Source organism: Kogia breviceps, chromosome 2 (genome assembly GCF_026419965.1).
Source record: "Kogia breviceps isolate mKogBre1 chromosome 2, mKogBre1 haplotype 1, whole genome shotgun sequence".
Lineage (NCBI taxonomy): Eukaryota > Metazoa > Chordata > Mammalia > Artiodactyla > Physeteridae > Kogia > Kogia breviceps.
In genome coordinates, this window is record NC_081311.1 from 62238972 (window position 1) to 62257850 (window position 18879).

At 51.7% G+C, this 18879-nt stretch overlaps 1 protein-coding gene and 1 pseudogene across 1 annotated transcript in view; one reads left to right on the forward strand and one right to left on the reverse strand.

Annotated features, from left to right (window-relative positions):
- CDH23 (cadherin related 23) overlaps positions 1 to 18879 on the reverse strand; it is a 466374-nt gene that overhangs the window by 265921 nt on the left and 181574 nt on the right. Inside the window, exons 8-9 of the mRNA XM_059054180.2 lie at positions 4739 to 4933; positions 947 to 1075 (exon numbers count right to left, since the gene is read on the reverse strand). Of these exons, the coding sequence (XP_058910163.1) occupies positions 947 to 1075; positions 4739 to 4933 (324 nt within the window). The remainder of the gene's footprint in view (positions 1 to 946; positions 1076 to 4738; positions 4934 to 18879) is intronic.
- LOC131751730 (U2 spliceosomal RNA) lies at positions 6976 to 7155 on the forward strand (annotated as a pseudogene).

Sequence of the window (18879 nt, forward strand, 5' to 3'; positions counted from 1 at the left end):
ACAGGCTGGCTGGCGACCTCTGACCTTGTGACATGGCACAAAATCACACCATGGCCGGGCTTCCCTGGTGGCGCCGTGTTTAAGAATCCGCCTGCCAATGCAGGGGACACAGGTTCGAGACCTGGTCCAGGAGGATCCCACATGCCGCGGAGCATCTAAGCCCGTGCGCCACAACTACTGAGTCTGTGCGTCACACCTACTGAGTCTGTGCGTCACAACTACTGAAGTCTGCGCGCCTAGAGCCCGTGCTCCGCAACAAGAGAAACCACCACAATGAGAAGCCCACGCACCACAACGAAGAGTAGCCTCCACTCGCTGCAACTAGAGAAAGCTCGCATGCAGCAACGAAGATCCAACGCAGCCAAAAAAAAAAAAAAAAATCAGACCACGGCCAATCTTGAACACGTGGCCTTGAGAAACCCAAAGTCTGGGCAGTTAGAAGGGGCAGCCGGAGCTGTGAGTTCTCAGGGAAGAGCCAAGCCTAAGAAGGCCTGTGGGGTGGATGGCAGGTGGCCACCATCTTGGGCAGTGATGGCTGGCTGAGAGAGGCAGATTGACTGACTGACCCATGGCGGGGCATGGCTGAGCCCCACTGATGTTTTGGGGAGCCTGGCTGAGTCCAAATTCGCTCTCCAGCCCAGGCTGGATTTTCCAATGGGCATCCCCATCATCTCACGTGAATCTTTCTGAACTGCCGCCCTTCATTTGCACTAGCCAGTCTTTGCTCTTTGCCACTCAGAGCCCTCCAGGGATGAAGTGAGAGAACGAGGAGGTGGGGTGTGGTATAAGAGGGGATTGGGTTTTCACTGTGCTGGGACACCCATCACTGCCATGCATAGGGGTGTGGGGGAGTAGGAAACGCCAAGGAGCCCATCCCACCAAACAGGGCCCCCATTCCTACCAGAGGTGCAGAGGGAAGTCTCACAAGGGGTGGGGAGGGTCTTACCGGAGGAGAATGCTCATAGATGTTGGTACTGTAAGGCAGGTTGATGAAGATGGGGTCCATGTCCTGGACGTCTGTGATGATGATGGCTAAGTTGGCCAGGGTGGACAGAGGCCTGGTCTTGTCTTGATCCTTAGAGGACAAAGAATACACAGCCTTAGGTTAAGTGATGTTGTGGACATGCACATACATGGACACACACACATGACGCCCACATGCACAAACACGTGTGCACATACGTACACATGTATTCCCACACTCTCCCAGGGAAAAGCATTAGCACACGGAGCTCAGGAACTCTAAGAACCTTCAGTGATCTCTGACCTGTTGCAGGAAAACAGGGTCCTCAAGGCCCAGTGGAAGGTGGCTTATCCACTGTCACAAAGCAGGCCTGGGGTAGAGCCACATCTCTGGCCCCCGGCCCAGCCTAGGCCTGACTGCCCCCGACATCTGGTGGGCAGGATGACTGGCTTGGGGTAAAGGGATGGTGCTGCCCTTAGCTCCTCCTCTGGATTCAGTCAGGGGCCACTGGCCCCTCCATGCCCGTTTCCTGCTCCCTCTCATCCAAGGGCAGCAAGGGAATTGACTAGGATGGGGGTTCCTCAGAAGAAAGGCCCTCTGACCACAGAGGGGGCTCCTCTGGTACCTGTATCCCTGCTCTACACGCTGGGTTTACTGGTCAAGCAACTTTTCCTTTAGAATCAGTAGGGGGAGCTCCAGGGCCTGTGACATTTGTGGGACTCTGGGAAGGAATCCTGAGAGGTCATGCAGGCCATGTGGCCAGGCAGGCAATGTTTAAACCCTCCTAGCTGCAAATGTGGTCCTGTGAAAGGTCACCAAGAAAGGAAACCCAAAACCCATCTTCTATTACCCTAAATGTGATAAACTGCTTAAATAGCTGCTGCTACTCAATAACAATAGCCAACAAGAACAGAAACTACATGCCGAATAGATTATATACCAGGCACTGTACTATACACTTCATTTGCTTTTGTAGGTATTATGCGCCCATTATTTAGCTGTAACAGAGACTCAGAGAGGTTAAGTAACTTGCCCCGAGTCACACATCTGGTAAGTGTACAGCCAGGACTCAAACTCAGGTCCTTTTGACATAAAAACTTGCTCTGTCTTGATCTGGGGCCCTAATATCAGCCCAGGTGCTAACTTGCTGGGTCACCTCGAAAAAGTTCTCTTCCCTTTTGGAGTCTCAACTTCCTCTTCTGTGAGATGAAGGGACTCACTGGAATGACCTCTATGGACTCTAGGCCTTGCAAATTCTCTGGTTTGGGATTTGAGGAGTGACTGTCCTTGGGTTAGATCTCCCTTGGTCTGTCTGGGGTGATGTGAAGGATGCAAGGCACTCCCCATGTGACAGCAAGCCTAGTGCCTGCTCCTGCCCTGCAGAGACACAGCTGCCGAGCCTTCGAGGAGAAGGAAGGGCTGGTTATCCTACAAGTCCTCAGGGGCAGCCAGGGAGAGTATGGAGAGGCTTTGGGGATGGGTCGTGGGTGCAGCAAAGGAGGGGAGAGTCTGGAGGCAGGGGGAGCTGGGCCCCTTGGCCCACAGGGAAGACAGCCTCCCAGCCTCCAGGATGATGGGGCTCACAGCCCAGGCTTGGGGACCACCCATGGTGAGAGCTCTCAGCTAGGGACTGGAATGACCACTAGGCAGATAGGGCCAGAGGGTGAAGCCTGGCAGGAAGTCCTTTGACCTCTGGGGCCGGGGATGCCAGTGGTTCTGATTTGCCATTACCAGGCTTCTGTGGGCTGCTGGCTTTGTCCAGCATGGCACCTGCCCTTCCTGTCCCACAGTTGTGGCTGCAGCCCTGCTCCTGCCACGGATGCCCCCGTCCAGCCCACCCCGGACTCCATGGCTGGGGAAAGGGGATGGCGGCGGGCACATTGGGCTGAGCAGGCACCTGGCCAGGCTTCCAGCTGTCACTCTGGCACCTACAGCTCTCAGCAGCTCGTTCCCAGGGGAGTCCCACATTTCCCCACCCGCTACCCACCCAGTAGTGGCTGGGGACCCACACTGTTCCCTGCAATGCCACACAGGAGAATCTCCTTGAGGAAATGCCCAGTGGCCAAGGGCACAGCGTCAGCCCCGAGAGGGACTTGTGCATCAGGTCGGGGAGCCATCAAGACCTAAGGGAGTTCTAGGGCCCCTCCTCTTCCACTGCTTCAAGGCCTGATCTCTGGAAGATTAATGGCAATTTAACTGCATTCACCATCCCATCTTGAGCCTAGGCCTCTTCACAGGCCTGGCCACCCAGATTCATGCCTGTGCCCGGCTTTGCTCTCTTCCCCGCTGGCCCAAAGCCATTTTTATGGGAGATGGAAAATATCCCACAGGGACAAGTTCATAGTGAGAAAGATAGCAAGCATCTGTGCATTTCTGGGCCCAGGTGTGTGCAAATGGAGAGTGGTGGGAGGAGCACCACCCCAAGTGGGTGTGCAAGGCACTGAGGAAGGGTACAGGTGGGGCCAAGTAGTGGATTCTGGTCTTGCAAGTCCCCTTGATCCCAGAAGTCAGTTTTACAAACAGCAGCACACACGTCCTCCCAGACAACTAACACTTAAGCAGGGGAGAAGGAAAGAATGTGGGTGTCATCAGCAGTGGCCTGCCCAGGGGCCGCTGGACCAGGTACAAAGAAAAGTTTGCATTTCCTGGTTTGGGGGGCCTCTCTGGATCTTGTCCAATCCTGGGGGAACGCCATCTTTCAAACTGGACCCTGGACCCAATCCAGTGTGTCTTCCCCTGGGATCTGGGCTCTGTGACCTGCCAAGTGGAGCCCCCAGCGCTACTGGAAGCCCCCTTGCAGTGACATGGGGCCAGGTGGTGGATGCTGTGTGTCAGGCTAATGGGTCCTGGAGGGTCAAGAGGGACTCCTGTGATTTGTTTCACTGTTGACCTGAGCTTTGTAAACAGAAATCTAAGGGACAGCAGGCCGGCTCTCGCCCTACTGCGGGCTGAAGGCTCCAGGAGCAGGGAAGAGGGGCGTGCAGGGGAGGAACCTTACTGAGGGTGTGGCCTGCCTGGCCCCCAAGGCCCTTGATAACAGCTGGCAACAGAGTCCAAGCAGCAGTGGTGTTCTGGAGACTCAGAGACTCCTGACCATGGGGGTAGTGGACTAGGGGGTCAGACAACCTGGGTTTGGGCTCCTGATGCCCACTACTTATCAGCTTGTGAGTCTCAACAGTGTCAGCTATAAAATGGGATAGTTATTGCTCTCCCACCTCCCACTCCTGACTAACTCATCCTGGAATTCCCAGGACTCAACACGGTGCTTGGTGCAGACGGGTGCTCTCTTCTGTGTAAGAATCACCACTCTAGAGCGGTGGCTAGGATGCTTGGACCCTCTGGCTCCTGCATGTTGGGTGGTGTCAGGACACAGCTGGGTTGACACCTCTGTCCTGTGTCCCAGAGAGTGAGAGGACACCCTGCACTAGGAATGCCCCACGGGGTTACCAGTGCAGGCACTGGAGTCCAGCTGCTGGGTGATTGTGGGCAAGTCACTGAATTGCTCCTGTGCCTTGGTTTCCTCATCTGTAAAATGGGTCCCTTAATTTTTATGACATAGGGCTGTTGTGAGGTTTAATGGAGACAATCCATTTGAGTGCTCTGCATAGCACCAGGGACATAGCACGAACCCTCAGTAACATCAGCTGTTGTTGATCACCAGCATCACCATTATAAGCCTTGACTAGCAGGGAACGAGGCTGACGTTATGTGCTCTCCTTGAGGGTGGGAGGAGGATGACATCTGGTTGCCTGGGCCCCTGGTGCCGGGACTCACCGTGGCATTGACGGTGAGCTGGTAGCTCTGCGTGGTCTCGTAGTCCAGCTCCTGGATCACTGTGACAATGCCACGTGCACTGTCGATGGCAAAGAACTGGGAGGGGGGCTGAAAGGAGTAGAGGACGCTGCCGCCCGCACCCAGGTCGGGGTCCGTGGCATTCACGATGAAGATGGGCGTCCCCACTGGCGTGTTCTGGGGGTGAAAAAAAGCAAATAAAAGGGTGAGCTGGAGCTTGGAGCAGCTGCCTCCATCAGTGACTATTCCCCCAAAGCCCATTAACCATGTCCCTCCAGCCAACCAGACCTGCGGCTTTATCATTTTTATTCTAAGAGGGTTCAGAGGAATTTTAAATGCACCATCTTTTTTTTTTTTTTTTTTTTTTTCATTTTTTTGATGGCCTCCTGGTGGCTGTAACAGCACCAGTTCCAAAGATGATCTGCTCGTCCTGGAGTTCCGGATGAGGGTCTTTTTGGTCCCCAACCCCCTGTTTCTTGGCGGTTTTGCCTTCACTGTTAGGTGCCCCTTGGCTGCCCAAGCCTCAGGCATGGGCTGTTCTGGAGGGCAGCCAGGAGTCTGCGTATTGGAGGTTTCAAGGGCAGGGAGCTGCAAGATAAGTGATATGGGGACGTGGCAGAGTCTGGGGACTTTGCCTGGCCCACAGAGATTACCTGGTTTGCCCATGGGTGGGGCATCCACCTGCCATGCCTGGGCCATGGCGGCCTGTAACCAGAGAGGCCCACAAAGTCTGCTCAAACATCACCACCTCCTGGGAGCCTTCCATGATTCCCTCTGCTACACACTGTGTATAGACAGACCCCTGCCCCTTTCTGACTTGGGTTTTCTGGTTAAATGTAACTTCTTCGTGGAGGCCTTCCAGACCCTTAAGCCAGGTCAGCCCCTACCATGCCCCCAACCCCTGCCACTATTTATATTCAGGGTCCCACAGCACCCTGGAATGGTTCATCACCCATAATTCTTCTGTAATTCCCCGGTCAGTGCCTGTCTCCGTCATAGCACATGTGCTCCATGGAAGCTTTAGGGCTCTGTCTGCCTTGCCCAGCACGGTGCCTGGCACATGGCAGGTGTCCAGTAAATACCCTTTATGAAGACACGAACGAATCTCTATGACAGCATTTAGCACGTTGTATTCTAAGTATCTGCATATTTGCATCCTCTGCCCAACTGTCAGCTCTCATCACCGCCGTGCCCACCACAATGCCTGGCATGTAAGCCATGACTGCAAAATTCTGCGTGAGTAAATTTATTCCTAACTTAGTGAGCTCTGGACACATCTGAAGACAGGCAACTTAACGAGGCTCTGCCCAGCGACAGAAAGGAAGAAACAATCCTTGCTCCCGTTGACTGACTGACTGTTATGTGCCATGTCTGTGCAGTAGGCTGCACCTGTCAGCTCTGTAACAAGCAGATTTCTAGGTGGTTGCTATTATCCCATTTTTGAAATGGAAGTTGAGGCTCAGAGAGGTTAAGTAACTCACCCAAGTCACACAGCTAGGCAGTGGCAAAGAAGGCCTTGAAGTCAGGTGTAGTTAATTCTAAGCCTATGCTCTTAAGCTCTATTCTAAACACTTCTCTAAACCTTGATGGCAGTTCTTTCCCTAACTCTTCTGCACGGTGCTGAGGTCACCTGCCAGCATGGGTGGTACCCCATAGCCAGGAGTGAGGGACTGGACTGAAAGTTCTCTGAGGGCAGAGACAACATTCCTGGTCCTCTGTGATCTTTTTACACTGGGACAATGACTGGGTCCCTTCTGACACCTGCAGGGCTCCTTCCGAGGAAGGCATTCATATTACTGCCCCCTCTCCGTGCTGCTGGCCATGACCTGGGCCCTGGGTTGCTACCTTGAGAAGCTTCTTTCTTTGGGGACCACTCTCGGGTACACTGTCAGCCCTTCCCCAGGACTATCTGCCAGAGGCAAGGGTGTTCTCTGTAAGGCCCCTAGTCAGTCTGGAAAGGGCCTCCAGAGGACAATGTCATGGAGTTGCCATTGTTTCTTTCTCTCTGAGTGTGCTGCCCCTCCCCCATCAGGCAAGTGTCAGCCTGAACGGACAGGCTCAGATCCTGTCTTTCTCTCAACCGGCAGTAAGGACAGGGGCAGATGGGCAAGGCCTCTCTCCTCCATACCATCCATGATGCCCCAGTGCCCTTCTGCATAGGACACGGGCCCTCGTGGTCCTGCGCTTTCTCCCCCTCCACACTTCATTTCCTGGCAGGCATCGCATCCTGGCCTTTTGGCTAAGATCACGTGTAGTTTCTTTTCTTATCAGTTTACTATTTCCTGGCAGATAGAGCTATTTGTACTTCTCCAACGCAGCAGGCTCCCTTATACATCTGAGTTCCTGAACCTGCTTTGCCTTTGCTAGGTCTGCCCTACCCATCTCAGTGGCTTGGAAAACAGATGCTCTCTTTCCCTCCAAAAGAGCATCAAGTATACAAGGGGGGCAGACTGGACAAGTGCTAGGATTTCAGGGATGGAAAGACCACTGTTGGAACCTGAGCCTCACTGTGTGTCTTTGGGCTAGTTATTTAATCTCTCTGATCCTTAGTCCCCTCTCTGTAAATTGAAGTTAATAATATCTCATAGGGTTAATGTGCAGAGTACTCGAGCTCACGAGTGTAAACTTCCCAGCACATAATAAGTGCTAAGAAGATGGCAGTTGTGATTTTATTGTCTGAATGCCTTCTAGAGGATGGCAGACAAGAACACTTTCAAGGGTAGGGCAGGGAGGCATAAAGAAACACGATGACTATTAATGATACTGCACTGGGCATTCCCTGTCTGCAATCCCCGGACCTACTGAGTACCCTGCTTCGCCATAACACCCCCTGCCCCGCCTGCCCGGCCCGGGGCGGCCTCAGCGGACTGCATCCCTAGGCTCCCTTGCAGGCTGGCTTCTGCCAACGGGAGGGGCTGGTAGCTCAGAGTTTGGGGAGGAGGCAGGAGGAGAAAGAGTTTGGGGCCTCACTTCCCCAATCCCTCTAGCTCCAACTCAGCAGCCCCTCCTCCTTCGCCCCAGTTTTCAGTGGGCTCCCTCCCCTCCCTTTTCCCCTCCAGCCCTAGGAGTAGAAAGAGCTCTCCAGTGCTGCTAGTCTCTGGTGCCTCAACATCCCTTAATGTCCCCCTAGGCCTGCGGCCCCTCTGGAAGTTGCCTCTTCACCGAAACGCCTTTATCGGAACTATCCGAGATGAACTGTTTCCTGGGGGACCCTGATGGACACAGGTACTCTGCAAGGACCTACCCCGAGCCACCACGTGCAAAACCCCAGAAACTGTACTCCTCCGGTGCTGGGCTCAGCGAAGCCAGCCTCCACCCCCATATGCCGCCACGGCGGCACTGGTCTTGAGGAGATCTTTATGAGGTTCTCAGCTAATCTACAGCTCTCTCCCCACCCGCCCATCTCTAGGTCCAACATGCATATCACAGGAGTGCCAGCATCAGCCCCAAGCTCCAGAACAAAGCATGCCATCGAAGCCTGTAGTTCTTGCCACGAGAGGGATGGATATGTTCCGATTTCAGAGTGACCAGCCCCCTGTGAGGCAGCTAGACAGCACTTCAGAGTACATGCCACGTGGAGCTAGTGCCCAGGAGAGGGACGGCTCCTGCGAGAACATCAGCTGTCTAGCCCCCTGCCTCAGGCAGGAGAGGGTATTTCACCCATCCATACCGAATGGTCCAGGGTAAAGGCTCTGATCAGAGGATTTAAGAGCAAGATCCAAGAAGACAGGAAAAGGGGGGAAATAAGGGATGGTCCTGTGTCCGACCTTCTTGGATTATGTTTCATGCCCTGCAGTGAAAACCTATTTAATTTCTGCATAACTTAGAAATGGTTTTAAATAGGCCTGTCAAAGAGCTGGGAGGGGTGGGATCTGAGGCAGGGGTGGGAGGGGTGCTTCGAGGCCAAGGAAGCTCCTGAGCATGAAGGCCAGGCCTGACCACATACCCCTCAGGCATGGCTTGAATGTAGAAGCTGGAAGAAACCTTGGAGATTAGCCAGCCTAGTCTCCCCATTTTATAGATGGGAAAAGTGAGGGGATGCACTTCCATGCTCTCCATCTCACAGTTGGTTAATGGCAGAGCTGTGACTGGAAATTGGGCGCTCTGACTCATATATAAGTGCTTTTCTCACCTCACCCGGAGACACCAACCACTGCCTCCCTGCCCACCCGTCTTCCAAGTAGAGATGCTCTTTATACCCACAGCTCTGGGGTGATGGATCTAGGTGTTCATGTTTGTACCAAGTGACTTCAGACCCAGGCCACACGCGATTGGTCCAGGGGTAACCACCTGACTCAAGCAGGCCAATCAGCTGGGGCCTTGGAAATTCAATCAGTTTTCTGTGGGGAACTGAAAAAAAGATTCTTGCTACCTGGTTGGGGTAGAGTGCGCACCATGACAGGCCGGAAGTCACACAGAAGCCACAGTTACAGGGTGGCAGAGGAAGCCCATCTGCAGTGAGAATGGAGCATGGTGAAGCAGAAAAGCAGAGACAAGGGTCTCTGAGGGTCTCCCTGGCCCCCGCCTTCACAGGCCCTGTCTGGCCCTCCCTTCCTGTCCGTGGCTGTGGTGCTGAGACACAGTCCATGCTGTCCTTCCTGTTGGTACCACTTGCTCACTCTGCCCTGCATGGGTCTTGGCTCCTTGCCCCACTGGCACCCGCAGAACACATCCAGCCACGGGCAATTCCTCCTCACCCCACAGCTCTGCCGCAGGCTAACCCTGCCCCTCCCCTGCTGGGATTTGGCCCCTTTAACGCCCACAGCTGGGCCACAGAAAGCAAAGCTCATGGCCAGTGCTCCTGACTGTTGAGGGCACAGGAGGTAATTATGTGGAGAAGCAAGCGGCCTGGGTGAATGAATGCCGGCTCCCTCTTCTTTGTAAGTGTCCCCAGACACTCCTTTTAACATGCAAATCCATCCAGGCCACTGAAATGATCACCATGCATGTGGGGTGGCAGGGGTGTGGGCAGGTGAGGGCTAGATCGTGGGCTTGACACAATTAGCCAGGACAGGCCTGGAGGAGGATGCCCCAGAGAGCCAGTTTCTGCCCGCCTGGAGACAAGAGTCCAGGGAGAAGGTGCCCCTACCCACTACGGTGTCTGGCCTTGGAGTTCAGGGTCTACAGAACCATAGCCAGGTGGGCCTGGGCTGTGCAGGCAGGGCCAAAAGGCCCATTTCGGCTGGGGGTGGTGGTGGTGGGCAGCCCCATTCTAGAGCAACACTGGCTCCACCTTTTTGCTGGAAAGGAGCAGCTGGTCTTGGGAGGAAAGGCCCCATGGGGTGTGATTACTCGTTCCTAAAATAGGCCTCTTAGCCCACTTCTCTGTCCTAACTCTGCTTCCAGAGCCCCTTCTTCCACTGCATCCCCTGTCCAACCCCATCCTCTCCCTCACAGCTTCTGAGCCATTTCAAGGGAAATCTCCCCAGATGCACCGCCCATGCTGCCTGGGGTCCGGGGAGTGTGTTTAGGCATCATCCCCTGCAACTCCCTTGCCCCTGCTAGGCTGTCCCTCTCAGCGAGGGGCCCACTCCACACAGGTGGCAGACAGGGCAGGCCCCTGCCTCTTCCAGCTCACATTTAAGCTCCACATCACTTCTGATGGACCTGCTGTAAATGGGCCACCCTGCGCAATTCAGAGACAAATAAATCTTTTTGCTGCTCTTGGGGTGACAAGGGAATAGACTCTGGCAACAGACTCTACCGTGCAAGAGATCTTGTTCGTTAATAATAATGATAAATAGCTCACTTTTCACACACAGTGTGAGTCACATTACACTCCGGGCTTCTACAGAGGTGGCGCTGGGTGCTCACTGGAACAGTTCGGGGGCTGTACAGGCAGCAAGGGAGGAAGAGGGCCAGGCAGAGAGGCACAGCGCAGGACAGGGGAAACAGAGATGGAGAGAGCATAAAGCAAGGGGAAAGGAGACGAGGCGAAAGGCGGCTGGAAGACCACCGGGGGACAAAGAAAAATAGGATGGGGTGATGAAAGGGGCTGAACTGGGGGGCAAAGGGAAACGGGCATGGGAGGGAGAGAGTTTGTGAGAGAAGAAAGAGGGAAGAAGGTTGGGGAGAAAGGAGAGGAAAACTTAAGGGAGCAAAAGACACATTATGGAGGAAAAGTTGTGAACAAAGGAAAAGAAGTATTATAAAAATTCAAAACAGCAAGAGAAAGGAAGATGGGAAAAAGAAAAAAGCACGCCATACCCTCTCATCTTCGCAGTGCATCCTCCTTCCCTGCCTGTTAGATTTATTCTCAACCCTGGACCAAACCTCGGAACAAGCCCGACCGTTTCCACCATAGGTGCCACCTCTAAAGGCGTTATTAATATTTATGGAATGCTTGCTAGATGCTGCCACAGTCTTTAATATCTTATTATAAAGCCTGTTATAAAATGCATTAATAATAAATTCCTGACAGATGGAGTTCCAACAAGGTGAGGGCACCTCGGTGGCTCCGAGCTGGGAACAGACCCTCCTGGGACAAGCTTGTGGCTCACAGGCTGGGCTGCTGGTCCCTGAGACAGGGCGGGGCAGGGATTCAACCCTTCATCCATCAGCATTTTTACCAATTGTATCTCATTACCTCCTTTTCCCTGATGGGGGAAATGGAAGCTCAGAGAAATGAAGCAACGTGTCCAAAGTCACACAGCTTGTAAGTGGTGGGAGCAGGATTGAAAATCAGGTCATCTCTATGTCTCCAGACCTTGGGGACCCTGGAGATGAGGGTGGAAAGTGAGCTCAGGGCCCCTGCTCAAGCGGAACTGGTTCACTTCCTCTGTGGAAGGGCTGGGGATGACAAGGGACCCAAAGATGGGAGATTCAGGTTGGCGGAATTAGAGAAGAGAGGGTTGGTGGGGAGCTTTAGCCCAAAGAGAGTTTCAGAAGGAAGAAGGTATCTCAAACTTTGCACGCTTTCACTGGGGATAAGCAAATGGACTCCCACTGTGACAAGAAGAATTAATGTCATAAGTAGAGACCTTTCTGACAGGGGTGGGAGGGGTGGGGTGGTACCAGGGCAAAGTGGAGGCACCTGTGCCTTGGTTTCCCCTGAATGCCAAAGAGGTGCTTCTTCACTTGTGACTCTGGAGCCAGTGGCCTCCTGGGGTGCTTGGGGAGGGTATGAGGTTTGGGAGGCTTTGTGGCATTCCAGCTTATGGGGGAGGGGAAATGGGGTCTATGAGAGATGTGGGCTGTATTTCTTTCTCAAACAGGCAAGAAGGCATGTGTGGGCACCAGCTGAGAGCAGGCTCCAAGGAGAGAAATGGTGCAGGGAAGAGAACCAGGAGAGGCAGGTGCTCACCAGGCCTCCATGGATGTCTCAGGTGGCCCCATTCTGGTCGGGACAGGGCACACGGTGTGTGCACACACCCACACATGTACACAGTGCTCCAGCACCTCTCTCTGCAGAGGAGTCTAGAAGAGATCATTTTACAACATCTCTTCTGTCGACCAGTGTCTGTTCTCTCTTGGGTGATGTGCACTGGACTCAAAAAGGTGTGGGGTCTGCTCTGAGTGCCAGGCAGACTGTCATGTGGAGGTGCCAGCTCTGTGGGCAGGAGGAGCCCCAAAGGGCTGGGCCCCAAGTCCCACACACCCTCACATGGCTCGAGCACTTTCCCTGGGCTGGGCTGGCCTTTTCAGCTGTTCCACATCTCCATGGAACCAGTTCAGTCAGTGCTCTCCCATCTCTGAGGCCCTGCTCCTTCTCAGCCTCTGGCTGTGTACTGCCTGTTCTGAGTCCCAGGAAGACCTCCATCAAAGTGCTTACCTAACGCCCATCCTGACTTCCCAAGTTCCGCCAGTCTCTTCACCTGCTGCAGTGATCTTGGACGTGCCCTTCTCTCTTGACTCCCACTCCTCATCAATCACCAGGGCCTGTCAGCTCTTCCTTCAACATTCCTCAAATCCTTCCCCTTCTCTTTGTGATTTACCTTGGCCACCTCTGAAGTCCTAGCACTGTCACTTGCACATAGAAGGCAGTCAATAAATGTTTTAACAGAATCGGGACTTCCTGTTAAACATGGCAGATTGAACACATCCATTGATTTCTGTTTTTGTCCCAACCCCCTCACCAAAATGACAATATGGAAATTAAAAATGCATAAATCCATAAGAGCAAAAAGAATAGGAGAGGCGGTGACAACAGATGAGAGGTGCCAACAGAATCCTGGAAACAGATGGAACTGGAAACTGCCTTAGGAGAGATGCGAAAGCTGAAACTTAGGCCAGCATCTCAGAATCTTGGAAAAGCTCAGGAACTGGAGACTTAAGGTGATGCTCAAAACAGGAAGACTGGCTACAAATCTTTAAGAAGAGTGGTAAGACTCCCAGATGCCTTCCCCAACTCTTGCAGAAGATAGGAGGTTTGCTTTCTGGAGGGGCTGAGTTAGTTGGGCTCTGGACTCAGACTGGGAGCTGGACGAGGCAGCTGAAAACAGGGAGGTTAAGTGAAAAGCTGCATCTCCCCTCCACTCCCATCTCCAATCAGGCCTCTTTAGCCATTTAGCCTCCTGGAGACTGACAGCCAGGCAGGAGATAGGGAAAGTTGACCCAAGAGAAAACACAAATATTAACATGTTGGAATTCCCACAAATAAAAATCCAGGTCCTCACCTAATCATCCCATAGTGAAGCCCACTTGTTAATAAGCAGAGCCCCTCCCTACCCTGTCCTAATACACACAGCAAGCTTCCAGGCAGGTAAATGTGAACTCACTCTTAAATATGAACAGACAACTAAAGGTCAAGTAAACATTTGAGAAGAGCCTCTAATGTGAAAGACAGAGAAGAAAACAGTAAAAAGGAGTAACAACAATAAGTATCTTTAGCAAGCTTAGACAGACAACACAAGACAGCATCTTTGAAATAATCTTTCAAGAGGAAGAAAGAGCTAGTAGAAAGTAAAAAGTCAACAGAAGAGTTGGAAGATAAATAAATTTCTCTAAAAGTAGGACAAAACTCAAAGAGATGGAAAATGGGGGAGAAGAAAATTAGTGTAGTTCAGAAGATTCAACACCTAATTAATAGGGGTTCCAGAGAGAGGAAACAGAGCAAAAGAAGGGGAGAAAATTATCCAAGAAGTAACAAGATAACTCCTAGATCTGAAGGACATGCTTCCAAATGGAAGGTGACCACACTATGTGTTCAGAAGACAGCTCCACAATGAAGCATAAAATGATGAAGTTTCAAAACACTGAGTATTAAAAAAAAATCCTAGAAACTTTCAGAGATAAAACAAAAGGCCACACTCAAAGGATCAAGAATCAAAATGGCATCAAAGTTCTTAACAGCCAGAACACAAAGGAAAAATGACTTCACATTATAAAGAAGACTATTTTCATTCTAGTGTTCTATACCCAGCCAAACTATCAACAAATATGACTGTAGAATAAACACATTTTTCAAAGTAAAAAAAAAAAAAAAAATCCCATGAATTCTTTTTCAGGAAATTACTGAAGGGTGTACTCCACCAAAATGAGGGCATAAACCAAGATAGAGGATAGTAGGGAACCCATGTACTGGGACCTAATATATTAGATATTCTTAGGGTGAATGCCCTCTCCTCCCCAAGGCCTAACCTACATCAGGTCTCTCTAGCCATTCAGCCTCCAGAAGAGCAAGCAAGCCAGAGCACAGTCAGTCCAGATTGAAGCAGGAGGATGAATGCTCCAGGGAGAATGTTGCCAAGAAAAATACAAACTGAATTAAAAAATCAATATTCTTGGGCTTCCCTGGTGGTGCATTGGTTAAGAGTCCACCTGCCAATGCAGGGGACACGGGTTCGTGCCCCAGTCCGGGAGGATCCCACATGCCGTGGAGCGGCTGGGCCAGTGAGCCGTGGCCACTGAGCCTGTGCATCCGGAGCCTGTGCTCCTCAAGGGGAGAGGCCACAACGGTGAGAGGCCTGCGTACCGCGAAAAAAAAAAAAAAAAAAAAAATCAATATTCTTTAAATACATTGAGAAGAGGTATTCAATTATGTCAGAACATTTAGGGTTGAAAAAAATGATAGGTTCATAGAACACTAATGAAGCAAACAAAAAAGAGGTAATTATTAATTCTAGAGAAAACAAAAGAGGAAATATAATTACAGAGGAAATATAATGACAGTACTGTACACTCTGTGGCTCTGCTGTGAATAATATTTATGTAATTATAATGCTGTATACACTAAATGCTGTTTGAGCTGAAAGGAGGGATATAATTATGTTGGGAGGATGGGTGGAGCATATTAAATGTGGTGTGTATAGCAAAGATGAGGTATAGGGTGGTGCAAAAGTGCAATTCTCATTCTTCACAGCTGAAAGTCGATAGATAATGTCTAAAACTGAAAAATTTATAAGCATGCAATTTGGAAATAAGAAGGTAACTATCAGAAATTGAACGAGGTTATCTTAGGATGGGAATCAGAAATGGGAAAGGATGAGGCAGGGCACTGCTATTTTTATTATAAGCCTAGCTTTACTATTTGACTTTTAAGCTCATGCATATATGGCTGATAAAATTAATATAAAAATTGAAAAAAATCTCCCTATGGCTGAACCACTGCAGTGGGCTCCCCTCTTTCAGACCTGCTCCTGTAACTAATCCTGGAAAGTCACTGCCCTAAAGCACTGACTCCACCCCCCATCTCATTTTCCTCCTCAAACACTATCACCAGCTCCTCTTTTCTGTCCAAGGCAAGCTCCTCCTGGGCCTTGAACGTCACCACAGTCTGATCAAAGCTTCCCTTTCCAAACTCATCTTTCATTTTTGCCCCATTGAGACCCTCTGCTTTAGTCAGACTGGTCTACACAGCAGCCCCCAGAGCGCTGGTCTACCTTTGCTCGAAGAACCTGTGCCCTCTCCACAGGCATCCCTGCTGATAGCTCCCCTAGAGAGCAGATGTCACCACCCAGCACAGGGAACTGATGCTCCCTCCTTTCCGGAAGAGGCCTGGCTGCCTGGGCTTTCTAGGCACACGTGCCCAGGCTCAGGTTGAGACACCCTCTCCTGCCCACACTCCCAGGCTCTGCTTTACACAGGTGCTGGGTGTGCAGGACTAGGAGAAGCCTCATCAGAGGCACATCTGGGACCTCCCTTCCTTCTTCTCAGAAGTTTGGTTTTCAAAGCCAGGTAGGATACCCAAGTGTGAAATGGCCCCAGCTACCTTCTAATTCAGAGATTAAGGAGATCCAGGTAATTTTTCTCAACCCCCCGACACACACAGCAGCATCCCTACCCCAGCCCAGCGACCTTCCTGCCGAATGAATAACAGAAGAGTTTTGAGATCCACCCCCTCCCCACGTGCCACTTCCCTTTAGCTCCCACACTCCAGGGCTGTCCCTGCACCTGCCCCCCTGCAGCCAACCTCTACCCCTCTCACCTGTGACCTGCAGGAGCTGAGGGAGGTACGTGCTGCAGCACCAGGCACGGTGCCTGCTGGATGGCGCACAGCTGGCAGAGCAGCCCAGCAGCTGGCTGAAGAAGGGGACAGGAAGGGCCACACTGGCGAGGCGGCCCCCAGGCCCACGCCAGCTCCAGTCCCCATGGCATGCTGCTTTCAATGGCGGCGGTACCACCTCCTTCCTCAGGGCTGGTCTCCCACCTCCCTCTCTATGGCATGGGAGGAGTAACAGCAGTGGAGGCCAGAATGCAGACCTCGGCTATCTGTTCATGTTTACCCTCCCACCCTTCCCCAAACTGAGAAGGTAATCGGACGGACTCCTGGGAGCCTCCCCTACTCCCTCCCCAACAAGGGACTTGGAAACCAGCTTCTGGAGGCAGGAAAGGATCCATTCAGCAACGACTACCCCCCATGCACATTGGCCTGACTGAAAGAAAAACACAGAAACAACTGTCCTCAAACTCTGGGTCACGTTCTGGCTTTCCAACAACAATCTGTGTGACTTCCTTCTCTGTTGCTACAGGACATCAATGCAAACATTTGATGCCTCAGTCTTCCCATCCAGGAAATGGGTACAGCAGCCCCTGCACTGCCTTCCACACAGAGCTGCGAGGGAGATAAAATAAGTCATTTTGAAAAATCAAAGCACAAACCAAAATCTTTACAACCTTCTGCAGAAGCAGAAAATTCTAAGATAAAAAATTAGGGAAAGCTATGATGCAACCTATAGAAGAGTCTTCTCTTAGTAGACTTACTAGATTCTGGAAAGTGGCAACTGATAGATGCATGGAGTTCCCTAGGTTATTTTTTTTAAAAAGAAAAGGCCTTCCAGGGGTCTAGGGTAATAACTCACACCCACTGAGGACTTCCTGTGTGTCAGGCCCTGTTTTCAGCACTTTCCATGCATTATCTATCTTGTATAATCCTCTTGGCAGCTTGTGAAGCAGAGAGAGTTACTCTCCCCATTCTCTGGATGTCCAAGGCCATGTGTACTAAGCAGGAACCCTGGGATTTGCACTCAGGCAGGCTGCACCAGGGCCCAAGCTCTTAACCACCGCGCTATGCTGTGCTCAGTGCTCAGTGAGCAAAGTGTACCAAGTCCAGAAAGCAGGGGGATGGCCAAGATGACCTTGAGAAATTGGGATCCTCTCATTCTGGCTAAGTGCCAGGGCCTACTAATGATGTTTAAAGGGGTTGCTACAGAATGACTTAGGCCATCTAGAGGTTCCAGGTTCAGGACTTAACAGGAGCCAGGCATCACCAGAAAGGTGCTCGAAGGGGAGGCATCAGTTATCAGAAGCTGTCACGTTCTTTCATTCGTTGATCCCAAACACATTTATGGAGAAACACAGTACAAGACTGCGTTGCCCACACTCACACTCTTTATCTTTCCAACAAAAAAACGGTTACGAGCAATTACAAGTGGTTATTTGTGGGGAAGAAAAGAGACACAAGAAAGGGAGGCTTTGAGGAAGCAAGAGCGAAAGGGAACATTCTATATGAGTCCCAGCTCCACCCTTTATTTGCTGTGTGACTTTAGGGAAGTTAGGTAACCTCTCTGAGCCTCAGTTTCCTTATAGTTATAGATGGGCATAATAAGAAAACCTGTCCCATGGGACTCTTATAAGGCTTATGGGAGATAACACACAAAAAGTGCTTAGTGCATAACACATGCTCAACAAACCTTAGGCTCTATCATAATGTTATTATCTCATGGGGCGGGTGTAAGGGTCTATAAACTGTAAAGTGCTTTGTAAACGTTACTTCTGGTAGGAAGGCCTGGAAGGCGAGGGGATGCCTCTGAAGGCTGAGGTCCTTGCTCTGCTCTCAGCAGAGATAAAAGTCCCGGATGACAGGCAGGGTTCGGGGGCTCTCCCTGTGGCCCGCACCCCCATCTCTGTCCTAATGGAGTCCACTCTGGGTGTGCGGGGCCTCCAATGCTGCCCTGAGCTCTCTGTGCACAGCTCCACGGCTCACAAATGAGGCTCCATCTCCATCTCCCAGCCCCAAATTCATTCCCCTGCCTGATGATGAATCATGGTAAACAAAATGAATATGCACATCTCCTTAGGGCGGGCCTTACGTCTATGGAAGCTGAGGCTAATAAATGGATTCTGAATAAGAAGACAGCTCAAGCAATGCAACTTCTCCTGCTCATCTCTCCCCGCCCCCTGCCCCTTGGGCTCCACCCATCGGTGTGCCCCTTTGTCCCCAGCTGGGTGTGCATTCTGAAGGGCCAGGTGGACAAGGCAGCAAAGGCCGGAGCAGGCAGGAGTAGTGGTCTAGTCCTGGTGTGGGTTTTGCCTCTCCGAGGAACCTGTCGCTTGGTGCCTGGGGGCTTAAAGGCAGACAGGCTGGGGGAGGCTGCAAACCAGGCTGCAGGGGAGCTGAGGGATGGTGAAGGCTGGAGAGAGAGGGCTTGGTGGGACCAGGACCCAGGCAGGGAGAGCACAGCTGCAGGAACTCACTGGGGCCGCGGGATCTTGGGAAATGGTTTAATCTTCAGTAAGTGGAGAGAGACTGGGAATATCATGGCGACAAAGGACTTTAGAAATCACCTCGTCCAGTGGTTCGCTCCCTTGGCTGTGTATTAGAAAACCTGGGGAGCTTTTAAACAGTATCAACGCCAGGGCTCACCCCAGCCTCTGTGCTTTTAAGTTCCCAGAGGAATTCTCATGTACAGCCTGGGGGGAGAAGCACCGCCTTACCCAGTCGCCCTATTCTATAGATGAGAAAG